The following is a 23,515-nucleotide window of genomic DNA, read 5'->3' as shown; positions in this document are numbered from 1 at the left end:
GCGTCCCTCCGGCCGATCCAATCCAGCGACAACCCCTTTCTCTCGGCGGTGGTGGGTTGGAGCCGCTGTCCCCTCGGCCTCTCGCATGTTCCCCTCGAAATTTTTGTTTTGAATTCGATGCCCCTGTTGTAGATTTGCTCCCGTAGCACGCCACCGCAAGGCCACACCAATCCCGTGTCTTGTTTATCCCCCCCGATCACGTTTACCGTTGAGCAGAAGCATGGCTGTGGTGAGCGGCGGGTCGTCTGGGCCACTTGCCCGGCTCGAGGGCCGCGAATTCGAATACATGATGAAGAAGCGCTCGGTGACCATCGGACGGAACTCCTCGCAGGGCTCCGTGGACGTCAGCATGGGCCACTCCAGCTTCATCTCCCGGCGGCATCTGGAGATTTTCACCGCCAGCGACGAGGGCTCGGGCAGCGGGGACTTCTACCTCCGATGTCTGGGTAAAAATGGGGTTTTTGTGGACGGCGTGTTTCTCCGAAGGGGCGCCCCTCCTCTGCAGCTTCCACGAATGTAAGTGCAGATTTAACACAACCAATCTCACTGATAGATATGTACAAGGATTTTTTTTTTTTAGATGTATAGACGACCACCATGTTGATTCCCATTTTGTTTAGCCCTGATTTAGTCTTGATTTTTAGTCCTGGCTTGGTTTTGGTTCTGATTTTTGCATGCTTTACTCATAATATAGTACTTTTTAGATCCTGATTCATTCCAGATTTTATAGCAACATTTCTGTCCTGATTTAGCCCTCATTTAAGTCTATTTTAGCCTTGGGTTTGACCTACTTAGTCCTGCTTTAGCCTTGGTGTAGCTTTACTTTGGTCCCGATTTAGTCCTTGTTTATCCCTGGTTTACACTGAACTCGGACCTGTTTTAGCCTTAGTTTAGACCTTGACGAGTCCCAGTTGACTGTTTTTATTTCATTTGACCACGTGCTTTTAGCCTGCTAGCCTACAACAAGTCCGCATCCTGTTCGCAGAGCCATTTTCTTTGTTGACATTCTTTAGCAGCATTAGCTTACTGCGTTAGCATTAGCCACATTCCAACTTCTTCCCTAAACAAATTTGGCTTAAAGCGCTTACAATCACATCATTGTGCTTTATAATCCTGTCATTACATCAATACTTTACTAAAATAATACCTAAACATTTATTTTATTTAGACACAATAGGAAAGGTGGAAAAAATAACCAAAACAACATGTTAGCTGCGTGGAGTCAGCGTGACTTTAGGCGTTGCTACAGTGTTTTAGCAAAACACAAGCCCCATGTTTGCTCAGTAGGTCAAACCGCATACAATAAACCATAGTATTATAATGTTTCCTAACAAATTGCTAACCAGTACAGCTATTGGAGACATGCTTTCTAACAGCAAAAGCATTTGTAAGGTCATTTATGTAATTTTGTGGCATTGTTCTGTTGACATAAGAAGGATCACAGTTAAATGTTTTTAACATGTTCTCCTAGTTACTACTTTTCGCTATTTATATCTATACTATCTCCAAAACAGGCCTAATATTTGACTATATGAGAAACATACATATTGAACATTACATTAGAGTTATTTTTTAAATTTTTTTTATCACACACAGTAGCCATTTCTTTTTGACTATGGTTATAATTAGGTGTGCGTATTACTGAAAGGATTATATATGCATATATAATTATATAATTGTTTTGTAATTTTAATGCCTCTTTCTTTTTTCAAAGCACTTTCAGTTAATTTGTATATGAAATATGCTCCACAAATACATTTGTCTTATATTGAAAAAATCATAACATGCTTTTTGTCATCACCTTTTACCCGCCATTATTTAACTATGTTTGGACTAAACTGGTTTGGTGGCCACTGAGTCGAGGTTGTTCCTGGATGATGTGCAGAAGGAACAAGGAAGCTATAATTTGCCTAGCTGCCTTATTTTTGTATGTCCTCATTCTTTTTCTGCCTTTACACAGACCATTTTTGGACTTTGTGAGGATATGTTTTGGTGTAAATTGATACATATTTTGGGAATAATGTACTGTACTTGCCAGGGTGGACATACACAATGCAAACTGGTATATTTATGTAGTTTTCATCTTGTTTTAATCACATACAAGTGGCTTGTATGGTATTTTTATTGTGAAAGTAAAATTTGCTTTTTATTGTTTGGGTCCCAGATATTGAAACATATCCTGAACCATTTGTCATTTTTTTATATTAAACAATTTTGATTTCACAATGAAAACCTCATTAAAATTAATTATCAATTGTTCAGCAATTTTACGCATCTCAACATATGTATAATGTATACTTTAAGCAGAAAAGGGCAGTTGGTTAGGTTCATTGTTTTGACAATGCAGTAATTGAGCTTGTGGGAGTTGCTTTCCTGAGCACATAGTAACCTACTAATTTATTTAGTTCTAGGATAACATCTTAATGCTCAAACTGTACAAGTCCCCTTTTATTCATTGACGTGTATTCAGTTAATCGTTTTACACCTTTACCTTTTTAAACCTACTAGTGTCAGTAAAGCTAACGGAGGCTAGTAGTTAGCATAGCCACAGTTGTGACTGGAGTTAAGCCTGAAACATAAACAAACAGCAAGGTCCCTCCCTGCAGCTAACAGGAAACTTTGGCCTGGCTTTAAATCGACCAATGATTTTCCACTTCTCCACACTCACTTTGAAGAGTCAATTATTCACAAGCTTTCTCTCTCATTCACCCTTTATTTACCACATTTTACCACCACTACATAAACACTGACACAAAATCAAAACACTAGAGTAGTAGCATTAGTACAATGCTGTGGTATAAGTTTCCTGTTTTCTCAGATCAGTTCATAGGAAATACAACTGCAAAGTGATGCAAGTTAGGGTGAAAGGCTGCATAGTATATCACAAATTAAGTTGATGCAAATCATATTTACGGTATGTCTTCTCTCAAGTGTAAATGCTCTTGGAGTTGTTTACAATCACTCTGAACAGAATCCTACTTTCTAAAAATATCACAAATCTTCATTTCTCAAGATTGTGCAGCCTTAGTTGAAAGTTGTGGCTGAAACAAGTAATCAAAGAAACTGCAGCTAATAGATTATTGAAATAATATAGCAAAGTTGCATTATGTTATAACTAATATTCTGTTCTATTCCTCCAAGTCATTCAGCGCTGTTACTAGTCTAGTATTCCTTCCCTTATACAATAGTTTTGGGTCTGTCCTGGTATGTATCCTCGTCCTCACTGGAGTTCACTCATGTTTGTGTCTTTCTGTTCCATGACCTTTGACCCCACGAGGCACTGCCCTGGATGTTATTGTCACATGGTTTTGCCACATGCTTGAAGAATATTATGCATGCTCATTTAACTCCACTTATATTCCAGCTTTTCCCCCAAATAGTTTTACATGTATACAAATGAAATAAATATTTACCTTTTTTACCCTGAAGTTTACACTTCAACGAGCATGTTCTGAAATGCACCATATTCGTGTATTAGTTTATCAGTTCAGATATCAGTCTTCTCTCAAATGTTAGAGCTACTGGACATGTGCACGCTGAACTGAATCTTGGTTTTAAAGTTGCGCTAATTTTCTGGTAAGGATGGGTCAATGTGTAGAGTCAAATGCAGAGGACAAATTTCTCGGGGGATAAGTCCACCTTAACTTTGAGTCAAATCCAATATTTGACCTGATGCTGTGCCGATATCTGCCTGTATCGATATTTAGCTTCCTAAAATCCATAGGAAGGCCCACAAATTTATCTTAAGTTGATGTAAAGCTCAACAATGAATTTCATGGCACAGAGAAGGGGGCAACTGCAAAATATATCTGTAAAGAATATCAGTATCATCCGGTACCAATACTGTAACTGATCTATCACCCATCCCAAAATTTCTCAGCATCTTCCACCTGTTTGTCGTCTTGAAAATGTTTTTCTTTTGCGTGACGTCTTCCCCAGTGTAACATTAGATCCATCTATCTTTCATTCATTAAATACATGTGTTTTCATTGCATTAATATACCTTGAAAAATATGCATTAGCTTCTGTACAGATACATCTAGTGCCGTACTGTTGAAGACTCCAGGGAAAGTATTAATATCTCCATGGAGACAAGCAGATGGCGGACCCCTTCACCAGAAAAGTTACATAGCGCACTTTTAAAGGAAACCTCCACGAGCACATCTTACATACATGTACAGTTTCGTGGAGTCACTTCGAGGTCAGGCCTGTACAAATGTTTTACCTGTAGTTAGTTTTTGCGGCGCGTGACGTGGGCCGCAAGTCTGAGCCTGTTGTGAAATTCTCTATTTTCTAAACAAACATTCACTCGTTAAAGTTTAAACACGCCCAGAGTCGACATAGGCTGGATGATGGTGGGAAAATATGAAGCGTTGGCCCTTCTATTAGGGCTGCTTGACTTTGCACAAAAAAAACTACCGTAATTTAGATTTTTCTGACAATTATTGCAGTTAGATTTGCAATATGTTTTTAAAAGGTAGGATTCTGTTCTAGGGTCGTCAAAAGTATCAAATCAGACACTAATCAATATTAAAACTAGTAACAAAACTTTATACTTATTAGAGCTGGCATGCTAAAAAAAAAATCACATTCACAAGACAGAAATAAACCTTTCCTGAACAGCTTTAAAATGATCTTGAGCTGTGTCTTTCACAAGTATAAGACACATAGACTAGTATACACCCATGGACCACTATGAACTTACACGAACGACACAGATGTAAGGCCGCGTGGTAATGTAAAAGAAAGTACTGCGATTTAATGCTGAAGATTGCATTCTATTGTGTAAAGAGTTTTTTAAATTATTATTATCATCCTGGTATTGCAAATGGTATTGAGTATCGAAATCAAGTTTAAATTTCAGTATCGAGACAACACTATTTTGTCCAGAGTCCACATTGTAAACGACTACAAGAGCATTAAAATTTGAGAGAAGACTGACAACTGATGAACTGATAATAAAAGTACAAGAATCACATCCATTTCCAACCATGTTTAAGTAGAGATATAAATGACTGTGTTTTAACTTTTCTATGAACAAAAGAAATACGTTTATACCCCAGATAAATGCATTTGGTTTGCTGTTTTTTACAGAAGTGAAAAGTGAATTTGTGATCTTTTATTTCGTAAAATATTGCAGGCCTTTTTATAGATTTTTAAAAGCCAAATATCAGTTATCGGACACAGCAGCAAGCCAAATATCGGATATCAGTATCGGCTAAAAAAAATAAAATAATATCAGCCCATCCCTACTAAATAATTGCAGCATTTATGATTTGATAATTGTAGCAACTCGATTTCGATTTGATTGTAATATGCAACCATTTTTAACATATTGAAAAAAATATGATAAAGTAAATTTTTTGGCGTTTTTGTTATTCCCACAGCTGTTCCCTGCAGACTCCAATACCACCAGTTCCTTTTAAAACCACGTATATAAAAATACTTCTATATTGTCTCTACGCTGCAGTCTATTCAAAACACAGCCCAGACCGTTTCTAAGGACGACGGAGAAAATGTGTCTCCCTCTGTCACTGAAATGTTTAAATAAAGGCTTCTGTCAGGGAAGTGTATAAATAAAGGAGGCAGGAAGCGGTCGGTGGGAGAGGAGGAAATAAAAGAGGACTGTTTTTGTTTCTTTGGGCTGACGTCACCGAGCAGGAATGTAGTGAAGAGTAAGAAACTAATAAGTAAGTTGGGTTTGTTTTAAAAGTGCACTGCGTAACTTTTTTTGTGGAAAGCCTGCCATCTGCTTGTATGGAGATTTATTGTTTATCGGTGAATTTTCGTTAGGAATTAATCTAATCTAACTTTTATTTCACGTTTAAGGCTCAAATTTAATACTGTTAACGGTTCGCCTTTTCACAGATCTCACCTGTAGCTTGGCCTGGTACCAACTACATTCCAGCCAAAGCAATTACTTCTCCTTGGAGACAGACAGGTGGCATACGTTCAACTGAATTTTTAACACAATGCAATCTTTTAACGGCTTCTGCTCTCTGGTAAACTGACTTTTTTTGAGCTCCAAATCTTGTTAAAAACCTTTCAGAATTTCTTTTATTTGTGGCAACCATTTTTAACATATTGAAAACGAGACAATGAATTATTTTTGTTTCATTTTTTGGCATTTTAGTCCAAGTAATTACCACAGTTTTTACCTTTTAGACAATTATCAATCTTTGTTTCTAAATTCTAACCTGTTATTCCTGTAGTTTTAGTGGATTATTAATATTTCACCACCTCAAATGACACTTTTACACGTTTAATAGTGGGTGAAGTGTCTTGCCCAATGACACTATTACAGTATGTGTTTCTGATTGGCAACTGCATCCACTCCTTTTCCTGTTCTTACTTCATTGGAATTTTGCCGTCTCCATTCCACCTGCTCATAAAAACAACCCAACCATTTGATAAGACTGTTCTTTTGAAATGTCAGTCTTTTGGGCTAAATTTATCTTTCAGCGTTTGAACAATACACCGCTTAATTCTGCTCTTTGGCTATTTACGGCTGCTGTGATGCGTTTAAAGATCCAAAGAGAAAGTAGGACATGTCAGCTCCGAGGCCAATGGAAAGAAAAGGCTCTACTTGTTTAGGCAGAAAATGGTTTATTGAATGAAAAATGTGGTTTTGTACAAAGAATACACACTCATGTTGGCAGCGGCCTTGCATTCCTCAACTGTTTCTCAGTCAATGGAATGAGTGGATAAGTTTAGCAATAGGAAAAAACTAAGATGGCTGCAATGACGTAAACTAAGAAGAAGGGAAAATGTTAGAGTAGTTCAAGAACTGTTGCTTAATAAGTTTCAGTGTGTTTGTAATTGGCTTTTGAGTTTAAAAAGGTTACAAAATCAGGTCTAAAAGTGGTCTAAATCTGGACTAAGGCTGATTTTCTTGCATACCTCAGCAAAGAAACAGGACTGAAACTCGACTTAAATGAAGTTAATGGAAAAATACCATACAGTAGCTTTAGAAACTCTGGTTTATTTGGAAAAACAGGATAATTAATGCCCTGAGTGAGTGACAGGTGGATTTAACCAGTTTAATTTCAGTAGAAAGCCCTTAGTTACTTAAAAAAAAGGGTCAGCTGGTTTTACACAGAATATTTGACCTTATGTAAGCACTAAAATACTAACTGTGACCACTTCTCTTGTAAATAAACTATAGTTAGCTTGTCGAACTGCTAGCTTGCCTCTGTAGCGTTGGATCTTTGTGTGAAAATCCGCTCTGTCACAGCGCCAAAATGGGGCTCGTCTCATCAAACATGCCTCTCCATTCAAATTAAATTACTGCAGCTTTATTATCTCTGTCGGCTAATTAACAAACACAGCTCAGGGTGGAGGCTCTGAAATACGGGTTTGAGGCACGTGCTGGAGGTTTAATGCATGTATGTCTATGGTGCAAACATAAGCAAACAGTCAAAGTCACAACGATGAGCTGTAAACTCAAGAAAACAAAACAAAATGGATTTAAACATCACATTTTCAAGAGTCTGAACAATATGAGCACCATGGGCCCATTTACGTGTTTCATTTTCAACAAAAAAGGTGAGAGTGGCTAACAAACTGTTGGCAATAATTTTACGTGAGATGCACTTGTTTAACTGCACAAATCAGCTCACCTGTTATAGTTTTCTTGCATCTTATTAAAAACATAAACAGGTGGACTTCAGGCATAAAGAGCTGCGTGTCAGTCATCAACAGTTTTTATTTTGTGTTGATGGGACCAATAATTCTGGAGAAATGCACATTTAAAGGTTGGAATGTGTTTGTGTACGATATATTAAGCCGACACTGGGTAATCAGAGCAGAGCTGACAGGTCGCACTCGTATCTTATGAGTGTCACGGTGACGGCAAAGAGGTGATGGACCATGAACTCCATGCGCCGCATAATCTGAAACATAATTTCATCAAACTTTATAGAGCAAACTGTGATAATACAATCTTATCCCAGTATGAACCTCACTGTGTGATATTTATTGCATAAGAAATATTAGCCATTCATGATGCCTTTTCATAAGTGTAAAATACCAATTTATGTTAAGAATAACTCCAGTGTGAACAGCCCGGTAGAGCAGAAAAGAACAATGTCCAAACAAAACTAAACTGTGTTTAATTATATTATAAAAGGTCAGACCTGGACGACTGAGGGTTTACACAGAAGGTTAATTACACTGCCATTTTAAAACGTTTTGAAGAAGGCCGGACTTTGTGTTGTGCTCTACCTGATAAAGCTGTGCAGTAAAGTTTATATTCTAATTTTAGGGTTTTTTTTATTTAAAAAAAGGAACCAAAGACAAAACAGTATCACAGCACTAAAAGATAATGATCTAAGCACAGTGCTGTATCTAAATATGTAGAATCTTTATACAAGAACATTTATTGTTCTGTAAGTCAACCTGATGGTTTTTATAATTTCATGGAATGTGAAGTGCCATATTCTGACTATTTCTAAACAATTTAGGACACAATGTTTGGAACTTGAAGCAATGAAATCCTTTTTTTTTTTTTTAAGGAAAGTCTCAAGACTGTTGAATTTCCATCAGACTTTTGCATTAAGTTTTGGGACATTATTGAACACGCCTTATTAAAGGCACTAACTGCACTCTTAAATGTAGTTTATAAAAGTCTTGCTTCGATTTTTGCAAAATTGTCTAAAAAATTGTCTCATATCATGAGTAAAACTCAAACGGGTTTCATGAAGGATCGACTTGTGTTGAACCCGATCGACTATTCACAATGAATTCCCAAGGCTTCATTTTGTTTCATGACTTTTATAAGGTTTTTAATACATGACATTTTTGTTAAAATGTAGGTTTCTCACATTTCAATTATCGTAAGTGTATAGTAAGATAAATGATATTATGCTGTATTCATATAAAACCCACAGATTTACAGTTTCATGTTGTGTTAGTTTCATGTTTCAGACCATAGAGACGGTGACATTATTCAATCAAAATGTAAAAAATAATATATTTTCTTCAATAATACAATTTATTTGCATGTATTTTCTATTTAAAAGTCACAATATTTCAACATCTAATTGGTTAAAAATATTTTTGGAAAATGTAAATTTACAAATAAATTATCGCTGACTAGTCGACTACTAAAATAATCATTATTTGTACCTCTGTTTTCTACCAGAGGGAAGCTGTGGCTGGAAAAGTGCCTTACATCACAGACTTTTCATACAGGGACCCTCAAAATATCCAACAACCGACTCAGGGACCCACCGTGAAATGAAGCTGACAACAGTAATAATTATGTCACGTGACTAAATGACTTTCACTGCAGAGTGAGGAGCGGATGTATAATAAAGAGCTTTAAGTATCTTTAAAGCTGCACTGTGTATGTCTCCATGGTGATGCACTGGCTTTGCCTGGAATGTTCCACAGCGTGACATTCATGGTACCTATCTAGCTTTAGATGAATACAGGTCAGATCTGTGAAAAAGCGCAGCTTTGCCTTATGGTGCTACATGCTCGTTTTCATGGAGAGAGAAAAGGGTTTAATGCCACGGAGTACTGTATTACAATTTGCAATTTTTAGATATTAGAATGTCCTCTGTTCTCCTGTATTTTTACGGAAAAATGTTGCAGTTTAGACCTTCAAACATGTCATAATATGAAGAACAAAGTCGTCATTAATAGTTTTTATTTTAACTGAAACGGGCAAAGGATCAAAACAAGGAATTTAAACAAAGATGCTTCAATATATTGTGACAGCCCACGATATTATTGAGACTTTACAATATCATGATATTCAATTTAAACATGTATCACAAATCTAATCACAATGGCAATATTTGGCAGAAAAATCACAATGAGAGAAGCAATAACATTAAGGACAAGCTGGTACCATTTAAGGTGCATTAAAGTGCATTACTCCAGCTGATCTGACCTGTTCTCTCTTTCTCCAGGTGCACGTTCCGGTTCCCCAGCACAAACATAAAGATCTCGTTCACGGCTCTGTCCAGTGGGAGGAAAGTGAAACGTGAAGCTCCAGAGTCTCCTGTTAAAGCTGTTCAGCCTCAGATCTCTCCTTTAACCATCAACATCCCAGAAAACATCGCCCACCTCATGAGCCCCCTGCCCTCTCCCACAGGGACCATCAGGTAACTCTATTTGTTCTTGTCATATTCTCACATGAGCAGCTCACATTAAATCTGCATTTTGACCCTTTTTGTTCATAACACAATGTCCAAATCATTATTGTCCATGACAGTTTATATCTTTCTCCACAGTGCTGCTAACTCATGCCCCTCCAGTCCACGGGGGGCAGGCTCCTCTGGATACAGACTGGGCAGTCGAATGGTGAGTTCAGCAGAACTTCAGCTCATCAACGATAACTCCCAACCAGAACACGAGAAGGACAACTCCGGAGGGGACAGTCCCAAGGTACGCACACAGTTGTTACGTGGGATTCTACGTCATTGTCAGATTGTTTTCATCTCTGACGCAAAATTCTGAAGACAGTCCTTGATTTTGATGGGTTGATAATCAAGCAATTGCCTAACTTGCTATAACTTGATCACATTTAAAATAAAAAGCTGAATTGTAGCTTTTAGCGCTGCCTTCTTGGACGTATTGGGCTGAGAGACTAAACTTAAAAAGAAAGTTACGTTTCTAACTACGGCTCTGGTAAACCTGGATGATGGCCCTCTGGTGGTCAGGAAGATTAAATGGTAGTGGACTGAGCTTACAACCCTGGGTGAATCACATAGAGCGGCACAAAGTACATTTAGGTCATGTGGTGGAGCTCTGCAGACTCACAAGTGCAGAAAAAAGCTGAATATTGTCCTGTTTTACTGCGGTGTAGCTTAATCATTGCGTTTGGGATTTGTTTTTTGCCTTTAAAAAGACTCTGCGTGAAACCTCCTGTCGCACTTGTGTCGTAAAAATACAATATTGTGTCAATCGCAATGACTGAATAGAATTATCTCCAGCGAAATCTCACCAGGGTTGGACAATGTCAGAAAAATAAACCTGTGCTAAAACAGAATATACCATCATTCTGATTATTTTGTTCTGTTTGACAAGTCTTTTCAATACATTATAATTCTAAACATACCAATTAAAGGTTTTGTCTTGTTTTGAATGGTTTTTTTTCTTCTCTAGGATGACTCGAAGCCTCCGTATTCCTATGCACAGCTGATCGTCCAGGCCATCACTCTGGCTCAGGACAAACAGCTCACTCTAAACGGCATCTACAACCACATCACCAAGAACTACCCCTACTACCGCACCGCCGACAAGGGCTGGCAGGTGAGCGCCAAACCAGGAGATCATATATCGATTTACAGACAAAATGGGGAAATAACAAAACAAGATCATGTAGAGAAGTTTAATACGGACAGAATGAGAAGCCTGAAGCAGCAGTTACACAGAGATAGGCCACTATTTTCTAACTATGTCCACTTAAATATATAATCTACGTATGAGACCAGTGGATGCAGAGAAGTGAATTATCAGATATTATACAGCTTCACATTGCCTTTTAAGATGAAACTAAAGCCATCAGCCTCTCGTTTTGCAGAACTCAATCCGGCATAACCTTTCTCTAAACCGATACTTCATAAAAGTGGCACGATCTCAGGAGGAGCCGGGAAAAGGTTCATTTTGGAGGATAGACCCTTCATCTGAGGCTAAACTGGTGGAACAGGCCTTCAGGAAACGCAGGCCCAGAGGGGTGCCCTGCTTCAGAGCCCCGCACGGACCCCTCTCATCCAGGTGAGACACTATAGCGCACAGTACAGCACTATTTGACCATAAAATCAAAATTATGATCTGGCCCATATATATTTTATACAATTTCTGCCACCCCTCTTGCCTCAAATGTAGTTTACAATGGAACAAACAGGTCTGCACAGTGGTTTTAATTGTTTTTAATTTGGTTACTTCAATATATAATTTGTAGTGGCGCAGGTTTTATTTTGAAAATTTAACCCCACAGTCCATGATATTTTTTTTTTTTTATTTATTTTATTTTATTATATATGGGGGAGTACAGGTACATTTGAGAGAAATCATGGGTATAGAAAACAGAAAAACAATTTAAAAAGAAAAACAACTGTAATAAACAGTGTTCCTTGTGTACCCCAACCTGATCCCCCCTAAACTCACCCCTCCCTGTGCTTAGAAATGTTCCTACAGTATTTTGGGAGCAGAGACTGTATTCAGGGGATGGGAGAAGTATTTTTTTTTTATTTTAATTAGTACCTGGGGGAGCAAAATAGGTTTTATAAATAAAGTTAAAATGAATTGTCTTATAGTTGGGATTCCAGGAGGATATGGAGATATTTTGCCTGTTTGCTGACCATTGTTTTTTTCATGGGAGATGGGGATATGCCAAAAATCTAAAGATTGATGGATCACAATCAAAACTTTGGTCGATCTCGATTAGGGGCATTTTAATCAACAGATCTACACCCAATCCTGTGGCAATAAGAGCGCATAGTTCTGAAGAGGAGTCACCATTTTTATAAGGAGCAGCTCTGAGTGAGGGCGACTGGCGTCTCTTTATGTCTCCTCATGTCTCCTCATGTCTCCTCATGTGTCCTTGAGAGTTTTGACTTACACTTGCGCAATTTGACTAAAAGTCCAGTGTCTCCTTCACTCTGCGTCTGCCTCTCACTCTTCCTCCCTCTCTCTTATCTACTCAAGGCTCCTCACCTTTTTTCTGCTCTTTCTCTCCTCTGGTGCCTTTTATCATTATAATGCAAGTTATGAAAAGTAAACGACTATTTTTTGACGAACATTTATGAGGGAAACTTTAGACCCAGTTTAACGCACAGACATTCTGCCGATAGTGAGAGTCCGTTTAAGAGCCCGTACATGCACCTGTTATTGGTGATAAGAACTTGCCCATGGTTTTAGGCTTTATTATATTGTACAAACACATTCCAAACTTTAAATGTGGATTTCTACAGAATTATTTCTCCTTTCAACATGAAATAGTAGTGCTCCTGACAAGCTGCTCTTTATGCCTGAAATCCACCTGTATGTAAAATAAGAAGGAAGAAAATAGAATCAAAAATGGAGATCGATCCATATGGGACATTGTTTTTTTACATACACTTACACAGCCGTAGGAAAAGGAGAAGACTTGCAGAAGAGATTAAACATTGTAGATGCTAATCTGTCTGATTTGGTTTAAAAAAATGTGAAGAGTGGTTTGGGAGAGATGTAGTCTATGGAACACTAAAGGTGTGCATTGCTTTACGAATCTTAAGATGGAAATAGAAAGAGGTGCACAGCAGGATAAACTTCTTCTGGATCTCTCGAAAGGACTGAAGGCCCATAGAGATAAATATATCACCCAAAGTGTGTACTCCATTGCTGCTCCATTGATTAACATTGAGTGATTTATTAGACAACTTAAATTGTGAAAAAATAGGACACTATGTGCCAATTTAATTGTATTTTGCAGTGTTTCGCCCAGTTTGTCATACTAAAATGGCCTCTGTTACTATTGGATCAAATGTAATACATTAGTTTAATGGGTATATTTGAATATCTATGAGGATTAACAATGTTTCGTTGAAGTTCTTTCCAAGACGATTTTTGAAGTTGGATTGAACCTTTTGGAGACAGATTGAATAATGAATGACCAATAACACCATTGGAAATTAGGGACACCAGTTCTCCTTGACTTTTGTGTTTTTGGAGAGTGCCCAGTTTCACTCTGGATTTTTTGTCAACCTAAACGAAATTGCACATCTATAGCACATCATGTCTTATGTGTGCTATAGAAGTGTAATAGATGCCCCTAAATATTTAAAAGTGGACTGTTCAAATATTAACCCATTGTCCACACTTACGGTAATATTTTATCGTGTAGGTAAGTAATAAGTAAGTAATTTAGGGGTAAAAAGGATGACTTATTCTAATTAACTTTGTAGCCTGAAATCCTGGTAAAGTTGTCAAAAATGGGAGAGAATGATATACATCCTGTATATAAAGCAATATATCTACTGCACAGAGGGAGATGCTATGTTTGGTATTAAATATATTAAATGGTTTATGAATAATTGACATATTGCCTGTGCTACTGTTCAAGTGAGAGTGCACAAAGCAGTAGAAACAGCAGCCCTGGCAGTCCATGGTTAGGTTCATGCTAAAGATCTGTAAAATTGTTGTTGATTGTGTATTTTTTTATTTTTTTTATTTTCTTGACAAACTTTTCTTGTAATTTCTCAGGAGTGCGCCGGCGTCTCCCAACCACTCGGGGGTGCTATCTGCTCACTCCAGCGGTGTGCAGACCCCAGACAGCCTGTCCAGAGAGGGGTCACCTGTGCCTCTGGAGGTCGACACGTCTGTCCCCGCCCCCAGTTCTAATGTGCAGCCGAAGCTAATCCAGGAGACGCGATTCTCACACAACACGCCAGGTACACGCCGTTACACCATACTCTTAAGGAACTACATATTTCTCTGCTGCTTAGTTAATATTTTAAATGTCATGCTGATAATATTCTATTCATTTTAATATTATACATGTATAAATTAGGTCTGTCTAGCCCCAGAACATATATATTGTAAAAGCAGCTTAGGGTCCAAATGAGATCACTGTGTCGTCTGCATCTAATGATTAAGTGTTTTTTATAGTCTGTCTTTAGCATTATCGTGATGCCAAAACCCGTCTCTGAAAGTTGTGAAAATGAACTCATCACATTAACTAGGATGCCACGAATGTGTTTGTGACTGAGACATAAGTTTGGTTTACTGAGTTTTTAACTTTATCTGGTCCACACTTATTCCTCACTTTCCTGACTCACTGATGCTTTTTCAGTATATCTGTACTGGGGCAAAACTAATTTTACTTAATTGCATTAAAAAAACGTGTAGTGTCCCTAGGCCTGTCACATAATTACTGTATCGACTTATCCTTCAGTAGGACACATGATGGATGGAACAATTATTTTCGGGGGTAAAGGCAAAATGTAAAATCTGTCAAATGGACAAAAAAGTCGTAGGAGTGAGCGCGTTTGGCTGCTCATCCAAGCCGCTTCTTCAGTTGTGGTCAGATTACTGTTGAACACTGCCTTTTATCTATCTGAAGGGAGGAACTAACTACACTGAAACTGGAAACGGCTATTGTTTCCAGGTTTTGTTTGTAGGTTGGGTCTATGGAGCTACACTAAGTGTGCAGTGTGCCTGAGTTTTGCTTAGCATAAACCATTCAGGCCACTAATGGACCCTAATGGGTGCTGTCACACCTATCAGCATCCTGGCTAGTCCTATTGTTTTCTTTGTTTTGATTTGTGTCTGAGAATCACATTACATATGGGGGATAGGTAATGTCTAAGGCCCTCATTCCTGTTCAAAGAAGGATTGTCTTTCCTAATAAAAATTGCTTTTTTAACTCTCCTCTCAAGCCATTTCTTTTCTTGGGCTGAGATTTGAACCTCATTATCCTCAAAGTAGTAGTTAGTGTCTTTGAGATAGACAAGTACAGCAGACTGGGGTCCTGAGCAGCTCTCTCGACGGTGTTGGTACATTCTCATATGAACTGGCTGTTTAATTTCTCCAGAGTAACGCTCACTGCTTCTTCACTACACTGAATGGAGTAGCCCACATTACTTTGTTTGGCATAGTCGCATTCAATCGTGTACATTGAATGCCATTATATTATATTTTCTTAAACAATATATCGTACTTTAAGATGTGTTATTGTGACAGGTCTAAGCGTCTCTAAAAAGATGACATTTATAATAATCTTTTCATGTTTCTGTCAGGTTCCCCGGTGAGCAGTTCGTCGGTGCTGATCGCGGTGCAGAGGCCAATAGCTCAGAGCCTGAAGCCCGTCACGTACACCATGGCCTCCCCCGTCAGCTCCAGCTCACAGCCCCCCCTACAGACCGTCCACGTACTGCAACAGATCCCAGCCGGAACCGTGCTCCAACCGGCCACTATAATCAAGAGCGAGGGCCAGGAGAACGGAAACCACGCAGACATCAAAGGTAACACGAGGCTGGTTTAACTGTGACTTAGATTGGACAATGTTGACACAAATTTCAGATAAACCAGAACAATAGCGTTGTTGTGTGTAATGTCACATCTGGGTTCCATCAGCTGATCGAAAACAATCACATTTACATTTTCATCTTTTTTAGCGACGATGCATCTGATGCCAAAAAGAGATTGTAGTTATTTAAAGTTAACAAGATTATAAGCCTGGATCTATGGTTATAACTGTGACAGAAAGTGTATGAAGCTAGGCTCGGCTAAGCTATCGTTAGCGGTGACCAGCCGTTAGTGAGATACACACTGGTACTTTAATGTTATGTTACGCTTTTGAAAGGTAATTGTCTCCTGTTTGATGAATAAGGAACAAAAGCAAAGCTAGAATCAGCTGTGAAGTTTTTGATTGTACCCGGAATGGACATCATCATTTAACAACTCTATTATTATTATTATAACATTTTGAATAGTATTTTGATTGAGGTTCAGGTATCGCAAACTTGGGATTGGACTGTAAAATTAACCACAAAATTGCTGAAATATTTGGGCTTGGACATACCATTTCACTCATGATGGATCTGTAAATTTTTGTGGTGATATGAAATTGTAATAAAAAGCTAAAACTACTAATGGAAAAAAAGTGGAATTTAAGCAGAACTGACAGAACTACGCTTTTTTCACGTACATGAGTAGAGCATCATTTTACATTTTGTTCATTGTAAACCACAGTATGAATCAAAAACAGTTCACTGACGGGCCCTGCTTTTTTATTAATAGTTGCATTTCAAGCGGCATATTTTAAACTGTTTTTATTTTTGAAAAGTGGCTACGTTTCTTAGTTTCTACAGGTTTGACTTAATAATTCAAATATTCACAGCTAAGTACAGGGATGTGGGCAGAGATGGGGTGAAAATAGAAGTTTCTAATGCAGGAGAATACAGGATTACTCAAACATGCATGAATCTAAAGACATCTCTTGAGTGAGTTTATGGTGAGAGAAATAAAACATCATACACAGCAGGTCTGTTTAAAAGGCTCATATTGCGCCATTTCCTGATCTGTTATAATGTCATTTCCTCGTCAAAAATATACCCGCAGTTTTGTATTGTTTTATTCACACATTTCATACACGAACCCTGTGTATTGTGGTCAAGTTCTTCTCTGTGTGATGTTATGTGGTAATACAGGAAGTGCTCCACTGTTTTAAACTAGAATGTTTGTATTATTTCACCCCTAGAATTGCCCATCTCTTCTGAACTAAAGGTAAAACGTAGCTGTTAACTTGAAAACTACAATTACATGATTGACTAATAATAAATAAAGGGTTACTCAAACATGTATGAATGAAACAAAATTCAACAAAACAAAGTCTGTTTAATCCCTCAGTCGTCCTTTTACTACAATAAAACAACGTTATAACATGGCTTAAAGCTCACAAGAGTCCATTTTGTGTAGTACAGGGCCTTTTAAGTGAAATCTCTCAACTCTCCGTCCTCTTTCGTGTCCCAGCAGTGAAAGTTGAGACAGTTCTCCCGGCTGTGGGCTCCATAGGTCCCTCTGCTCCGGTGATCCAGGGCCCTCAGAGCTCCACCTCTCTGCAGACACTCACCATCCTCCCACAGCCTCCTCTGGGCACGCACCAGCTGCCCATCAAGACCATCACCCAGAACGGGACACACAGCCTCGCCACTGCCATCCAGGGGCACAGCTCAGGTACTGCAGTACAAAAAAAGAAAAGCCAATATCACGAATACAAAATAAGTGAATGTGATACTTGGCTTTTTGAGCATCACCAGGTTGATAACTGAACGAAGTTTATTTGTATAGCACACACAAAGTAATTCAATGTACTTTCAATAATAATAATAATAATAATAATAATAATAATCTCCTTTTCCTGTTTGGTCAATTTTGTAAAAATGCCCCCCATTTTGTGTGGCACAGTAAATCATGTACAAAAAAATAACTTTTGATTCCCCACTCCTAGATAATTTTCACCTTTCACTTTATTTACATATCACTTTTACACAGTGTTTTACATACAGATAAAAAAGCACAGATTAAAACGGTGCAATAAAGAATAAAAATAGCTGTGCTACTGTACAAATGTAATTTTATTTAAGTGCGTTTTTAACTTAGATTTGAAAGCGCCTATGAAGTCAGCTGTTCTTAGTTCTTCAGGTGAGGAAATCCAGGTTTGAGGCTCTGATAGAGAAGGCACAGAGGCCTCTGTGAGTCCAGAGAGGGGATATGAAGGGTCTGGGCTGAAGAACGAAGTGAGATCAGGAACAGAGAGAGACAGAGAAGGTCAGTAATAAAAGAAGGGCCGAGGCCATTAAGCAGTTTAAAAGTTATTAATAACATTTTTTAATTGATTTGAAAGTTGCTGGGGAGCCAGTGTAGGGAGGCTGGTATCGGTGTAATGTGCTTGTGTGTGTTTTTTTTTTTTTTGGACCAACAGTCTTGCCGCTGAGTTCTGTGTAATGTGGAGATGTTTCAGAGATTTTTGACTAATACCTGCTTAAAATACATTACAATAATCTAACCTTGAAGAGCATTTACAATTTTTTTTTTCTAGGTTAGCAGGTGAAAGAAAACATGCTTCTAATTTGCAGCAAATAAGTTTGAATTATTATTATTTTGTAATTTGAGAGCCATAAGTGAAGTTTGTGTCAGTGATCACTCTCAGGTGCAGTTTGTTTTACAACTGAGGATAAATTTAGTGAAGACGGCTTTCAAAATGTTTCCAAAATAAGATAAGACACCATCTTAAAAAACCTTTACTTTGGCTCAGTAATGTTACTGAACAAATACATTATCCTCCTTAAGCCTGTGCTTTGTGGTAGATGATACTTAAGCTTCACAAAAGTTGCGTTCCAGTAATATTCCATTCAGAGCTTATTCAGTATCTTAACCTCCGTGTCTCTCCTCTCCAGCCGCAGCCAGCCCCCTCCACCTGTTGGCCGCCCACGCCTCAGCCTCTGCCTCTCTCCCGACCAAACGCCAGAACGGAGACCAGAGTGCAGAGCAGCAACCCGACGCCAAGCGCTCCAAACCGGACCCAGAACAGGCCACGCCCACTTCCTCCTCTCCGACATTCACTTCCTGTCCCTCCTCCAATGACACAGCGGCAGCTAACGACCTGAGCGGCGACCTCAACTAACCTGTCCCAACCCGAAATCTCCACTACGCTGCAAAAACAGTTACATGAGTTTAAATGACTGGAATGATTTTAGTAGTTTGAGGTTTAGATTATTTACTTAAAACACATAGACTATTTGACTTCTTTCAGTGTATGTTTACTTTTTTCAAGATTAAAAATATCTGCCATTGGAGGAAAAAACTCTTATAAGGTTTCAGTTGTGAGAAGTTTCAAAGTGGTGATTTTGTTCTTTGGAAACAAAGTTTGTTTAACTTATTTCAATAGAATTGTTTGTATTTCAAAGACCTTGAAGTAACTAAAACATTCATATTAAATTATACTCCAAAGAAGATTCGATAAAATGTCACCTGGAAACAAAAAAATTACATTGAAACAAGTCAAATTATCCAGACACATTAACTAATTAAATCGAGTAAAACCTACTAATTTAAGATATTTTGGATTTCAAGTCATTTTAACTCATGTAAATATATTTTTGTAGTGTAATCCCTCCCATAAATCTACATTACACCTCCTCCTCCTCCTCCTCCACCTTCATACTTTCAGCTCCCATCGTCTGCCATTCCATTGACTCCCGCAGTGCCAAAATGGAGACCCGTTTCATTTTGCCCTGTAAGACTTTCGATAAAGATGGCTTCAGACTGGGGCTGCACACTTATACGTAAAAGTTGTGTTGTCTCATTTGGTCCTTGTGCAAAAATTTGATTAGAAATTATTGAAATAAATTATGCCAAATTGTTTTAGTGTTTGTAGGTCACATTAACAGCTGAAATTTATCAACGCATAGATTTAATACACAAACAAATCTTTACAATTTCAAACAACATTCAGGGAAAGTGTTAATATGCCATTAGTTTTTGTGGCATTAAAGATGTTCTACTCTTTCCTCGTGGTGAGTAACCTGCTTGTCTCCATGGAGATGTTTTTGCTTTGCCTGGAATATTCCACAGTATGGAGTTAAACTTGTCTATATTGCTAAAACAGATACAACCTGTAACTTGTCCAGGTGAGGTCTCCTGCTTGTCTGCAGGAGATCGATTGGTTTAATGCCATTCCGTGTAATATTTTAGCCAAGTAATGTTATCTCCATGGAGACGAGCAGGTCTAACCCTCCAACTAGAAAGTGATAGAGTGCACATGTAAAGGTACTACACACAAACAGCCGTGCAGTATATTGTGCAGCCCCTTTGAGATCAAATTATAAGACGGGACTCGAGATGGAAACATCTGGATGTAAAACCACAACCAGGCCTTATTCACCAAAAGAGCTGCTCATTCTGAACTCTACTCGGAGCGGGAGAGAAACTACGCCCCAAAATGACCCCCCAGTGTTTCCTGTTCAGTGCAAGAGAATATGGTGGCCTCCTGTGGTCAAAAACAAGCTGAAATTTGTTTAACAAATACACTTCTAGTCATTAATGTAAAAAAATCAACTATACTGTAAAAAGAATTTTAAAATGACTTGAATTAAGAATATTTATCTTATTTTTTAGTTCTGGTTTGTAAAGTTTTATGGTCCTTTTTTTACTTGTTTCTAAATATTTAGTTCTTATTTTAATCAAAATTATGAAAGAAGAATGTTCATTCACCTCATGGAACTAAAAACTACTTTTTCCACTGACTGAAAATGTTTCTTGACATTGGAAATAAAATGTTGAAAATGTACAAAGTAAATCCAGTTAAAAATACTAAAATAACATATTGTAAATTCAAGTCATTTTAAGTTAAAATGACTGTAAAAGCATCGATACTTTTACTCCAGAAAAGTCTAAATAAAATGGTTAAACTGGTTCCACCATAGTCTCAGGAGTCGTCCACAGGAAACGCTGAGGCCGTCATGTTACCTCAGCTCACCACGGGGCAGCAGAGCGCTCCTCGCCGCTCCACGGGCCTTACCCTCCAGCCCTGTCTTGGGCAGAGCCTTGGTTTGGATGGATTCATTTCATGTTTTTTTAGGGAGAAAAAAGCAACTGATTGAGCCAAAAACTCCTCTGGCAGCTCAAAAGAGCCCTGTCTCCACCAAAGTCCAGTTGAAATAACTTGATTTTTTGAGTAGTATTAACTGCATTTATTTAGGGAGTTGGTACAGATATTTTAAGTTTATTAGTACATTTCAATCATTTTCTTATTTAAAACTTAATTATCATCCATTTATTTCACTGGCAGATATGAGATGAAATCCTAATGTACTGAAACCTTTTACGAATAACTCAGACTCTCACATTAAATAAGTTTAAAACTACTCAAAACAATATAAATTGCCGCACAAAATGATGTCTTCCTAAATTGCCCGAGTTTGTGACTCCCAGTAGCCTGAGTTTGATCTTTTGTCTGTTTTTCTGTATTATGTTAAAAGAGCTTTGGGTTACTGTTTAGTAAATGTAACATGTACAAATATTTAACAAAATTGACCTATTGTACAAAACGTAATTTAGTTATTTTTTACCAATCTTTGTAAGTAAATTAATGTATTTGAGTACAACTATCATATTATTTAGTTAGCGTGGTGATTAGGCTGACTGTTAAGCCGGATGCCCTTCCAGTCACAACCAGCCTTGTTTCTGTGGCTGGAAAAGGGCAATGTGCTCCAAGTTTCTTGCCCAAGGACACAACACAAGTTAATAATAATTTGTGTACAGTAAAACCAAATAAAACCACGTTGTTTCTTTAACATTTGGTGGATACAGGGCCAAACCTCTTCATCATCGCAGTAGATATGCAGTATTCAGTTCATAGGACTTTTTCATAAACTTATTTTTAGGTAACAGACGTACGCCGCAAGAATAACATCTTGAAATCAGAATATCTTAATTTGAGTAATTTTGATTATTATTTAGTTATTTTAAATTGTTTCTAACTACCGGTAGTGATGTTTTAAGTTTAGTTTGTGTTTTTGAGTTGAAAAATTTAACTTATTTAGTCAAAATTCCTTCTCCGTTGATGTAAAACGGATGAAAACCTTACACTATATTACAACAACTCAAATTATTTATACCCATTAATTAAAAATCTAGTCAAAACTACTCAAGTAAAGTATATTCTGAATTCAAGCCATTTTAACTATTGCAGATATGGAGTTTTTGTGGCGTATCCGATTCATTAAACTTAATATTTACACTTCTTTTTTACTTTTTTTTTTATCCCAATATTCTGACACGTTATCATTTTGTAACCTCTCTCCCTTTCTCTCTCTCTGTCGCATATGAACTCAATGTTAAACCTACATATTTTAATAATAATAATTGCACAGATAACCGATGATAACTATATGACTCTTTGCGTGTGTAGCTTCCAGATGTGACCCCTGCATGTAATCACAGAAGTTTACTGTAAAAACCGAACAAAAAGGAAAAGAAACAGACTTGCACTTGACCCACACTGTGAAACAAATATCTACTCCTCTTAAAATGACAAAATTAAGAGTACGTATCATTTCTGAGCAGTTTTGACTACTTGGTTTAACTTTTTTTTGAGAATTTTCTGACTTTCTCCTCCAATATTTTATTCATCAGGGTCAAATTCACCCAAAATATAATAACGATAACAATCACCCATTCATTATATTTAAAACGAGGGTTCAAAGTGTTTCTAAAGGTTTCTATGCAAAATCATCGTCAATATTTGCAAATTGTTTTAAAAAAAAATCAAAGTTTCAACCTTAATTAGTCAAAACGACTTCAGATCCTGATGCGACTCTTAATAATTTGTCATTTTAAACTTGTACGTGTTTGTTTTTCAGTGCAGTGTTCTGTATTTTTTATTTTATTTTATTTTTTAACCTGTCGATTAAGTCCCGCCCTCCTCTTACTTCCTGTCCCGTGTTTCAGATGAGGCCGTCTTGATGTTGTGGTTGTTGGCAGATTTCCCCTTACACCTCTTTATTATTAATATTATGACTATTATTATTATGATATTATTGCTTGATCATTTCTGGCAACCCGGCGAGTCTGTTGATTGTACACGTTCCAAGTCCATAGAAAAGAAAAGAGAAATTGATGTTGTTTTGCTTCAGTGGAGAAATGCTTTTTTAAATAAATTAATTTAAAGCCCATTGACGTGTGCTGTCTGTTAATTAACGTATTTAATTAAAACATGGTATTTTACTTCTATGGGGTTTTAACTGCTAACACATAACATATTTAGATCTCCAATTTACCTTTTATTTATGTATCGCGGTTCATGTTCAGACAAATTTACATAAACGTTGGATCGCAGTGTGACTCTGAAGTGCTGTATGTTTGTAATTTGTTTTCTCCCCGACAAAACCCACAATGTCGATGAAACGTTCCGCACCGACGAAGGCGCCGACGAAGGTTTGAACTTTGGGTAGCACTTTAAAATACAGTCTGGGACTTACCAGGAGGTACTGTGGTAGTTAGTAGGTACTTGACTGGT

The 23,515-nt window shown here is 37.6% G+C and overlaps 1 protein-coding gene across 1 annotated transcript; it reads left to right on the top strand.

Moving 5' to 3' along the window:
- Window positions 1–23,171, top strand: LOC117374380 (forkhead box protein K2-like). Its single transcript, XM_033970478.2, has 9 exons — window positions 1–516; window positions 9,918–10,112; window positions 10,242–10,395; window positions 11,116–11,262; window positions 11,534–11,727; window positions 14,197–14,384; window positions 15,732–15,956; window positions 17,467–17,670; window positions 18,894–23,171. The coding sequence occupies exons 1-9, from the start codon at window positions 221–223 to the stop codon at window positions 19,118–19,120; spliced, it is 1,830 nt and encodes a 609-aa protein (XP_033826369.1). The 5' UTR covers window positions 1–220; the 3' UTR covers window positions 19,121–23,171.
- The last annotated feature ends 344 nt before the right edge of the window (window positions 23,172–23,515 follow it).

Source organism: Periophthalmus magnuspinnatus, chromosome 8 (assembly GCF_009829125.3).
Source record: "Periophthalmus magnuspinnatus isolate fPerMag1 chromosome 8, fPerMag1.2.pri, whole genome shotgun sequence".
Classification (NCBI taxonomy): domain Eukaryota; kingdom Metazoa; phylum Chordata; class Actinopteri; order Gobiiformes; family Gobiidae; genus Periophthalmus; species Periophthalmus magnuspinnatus.
This window is presented reverse-complemented; position numbering and strand designations above follow the sequence as displayed.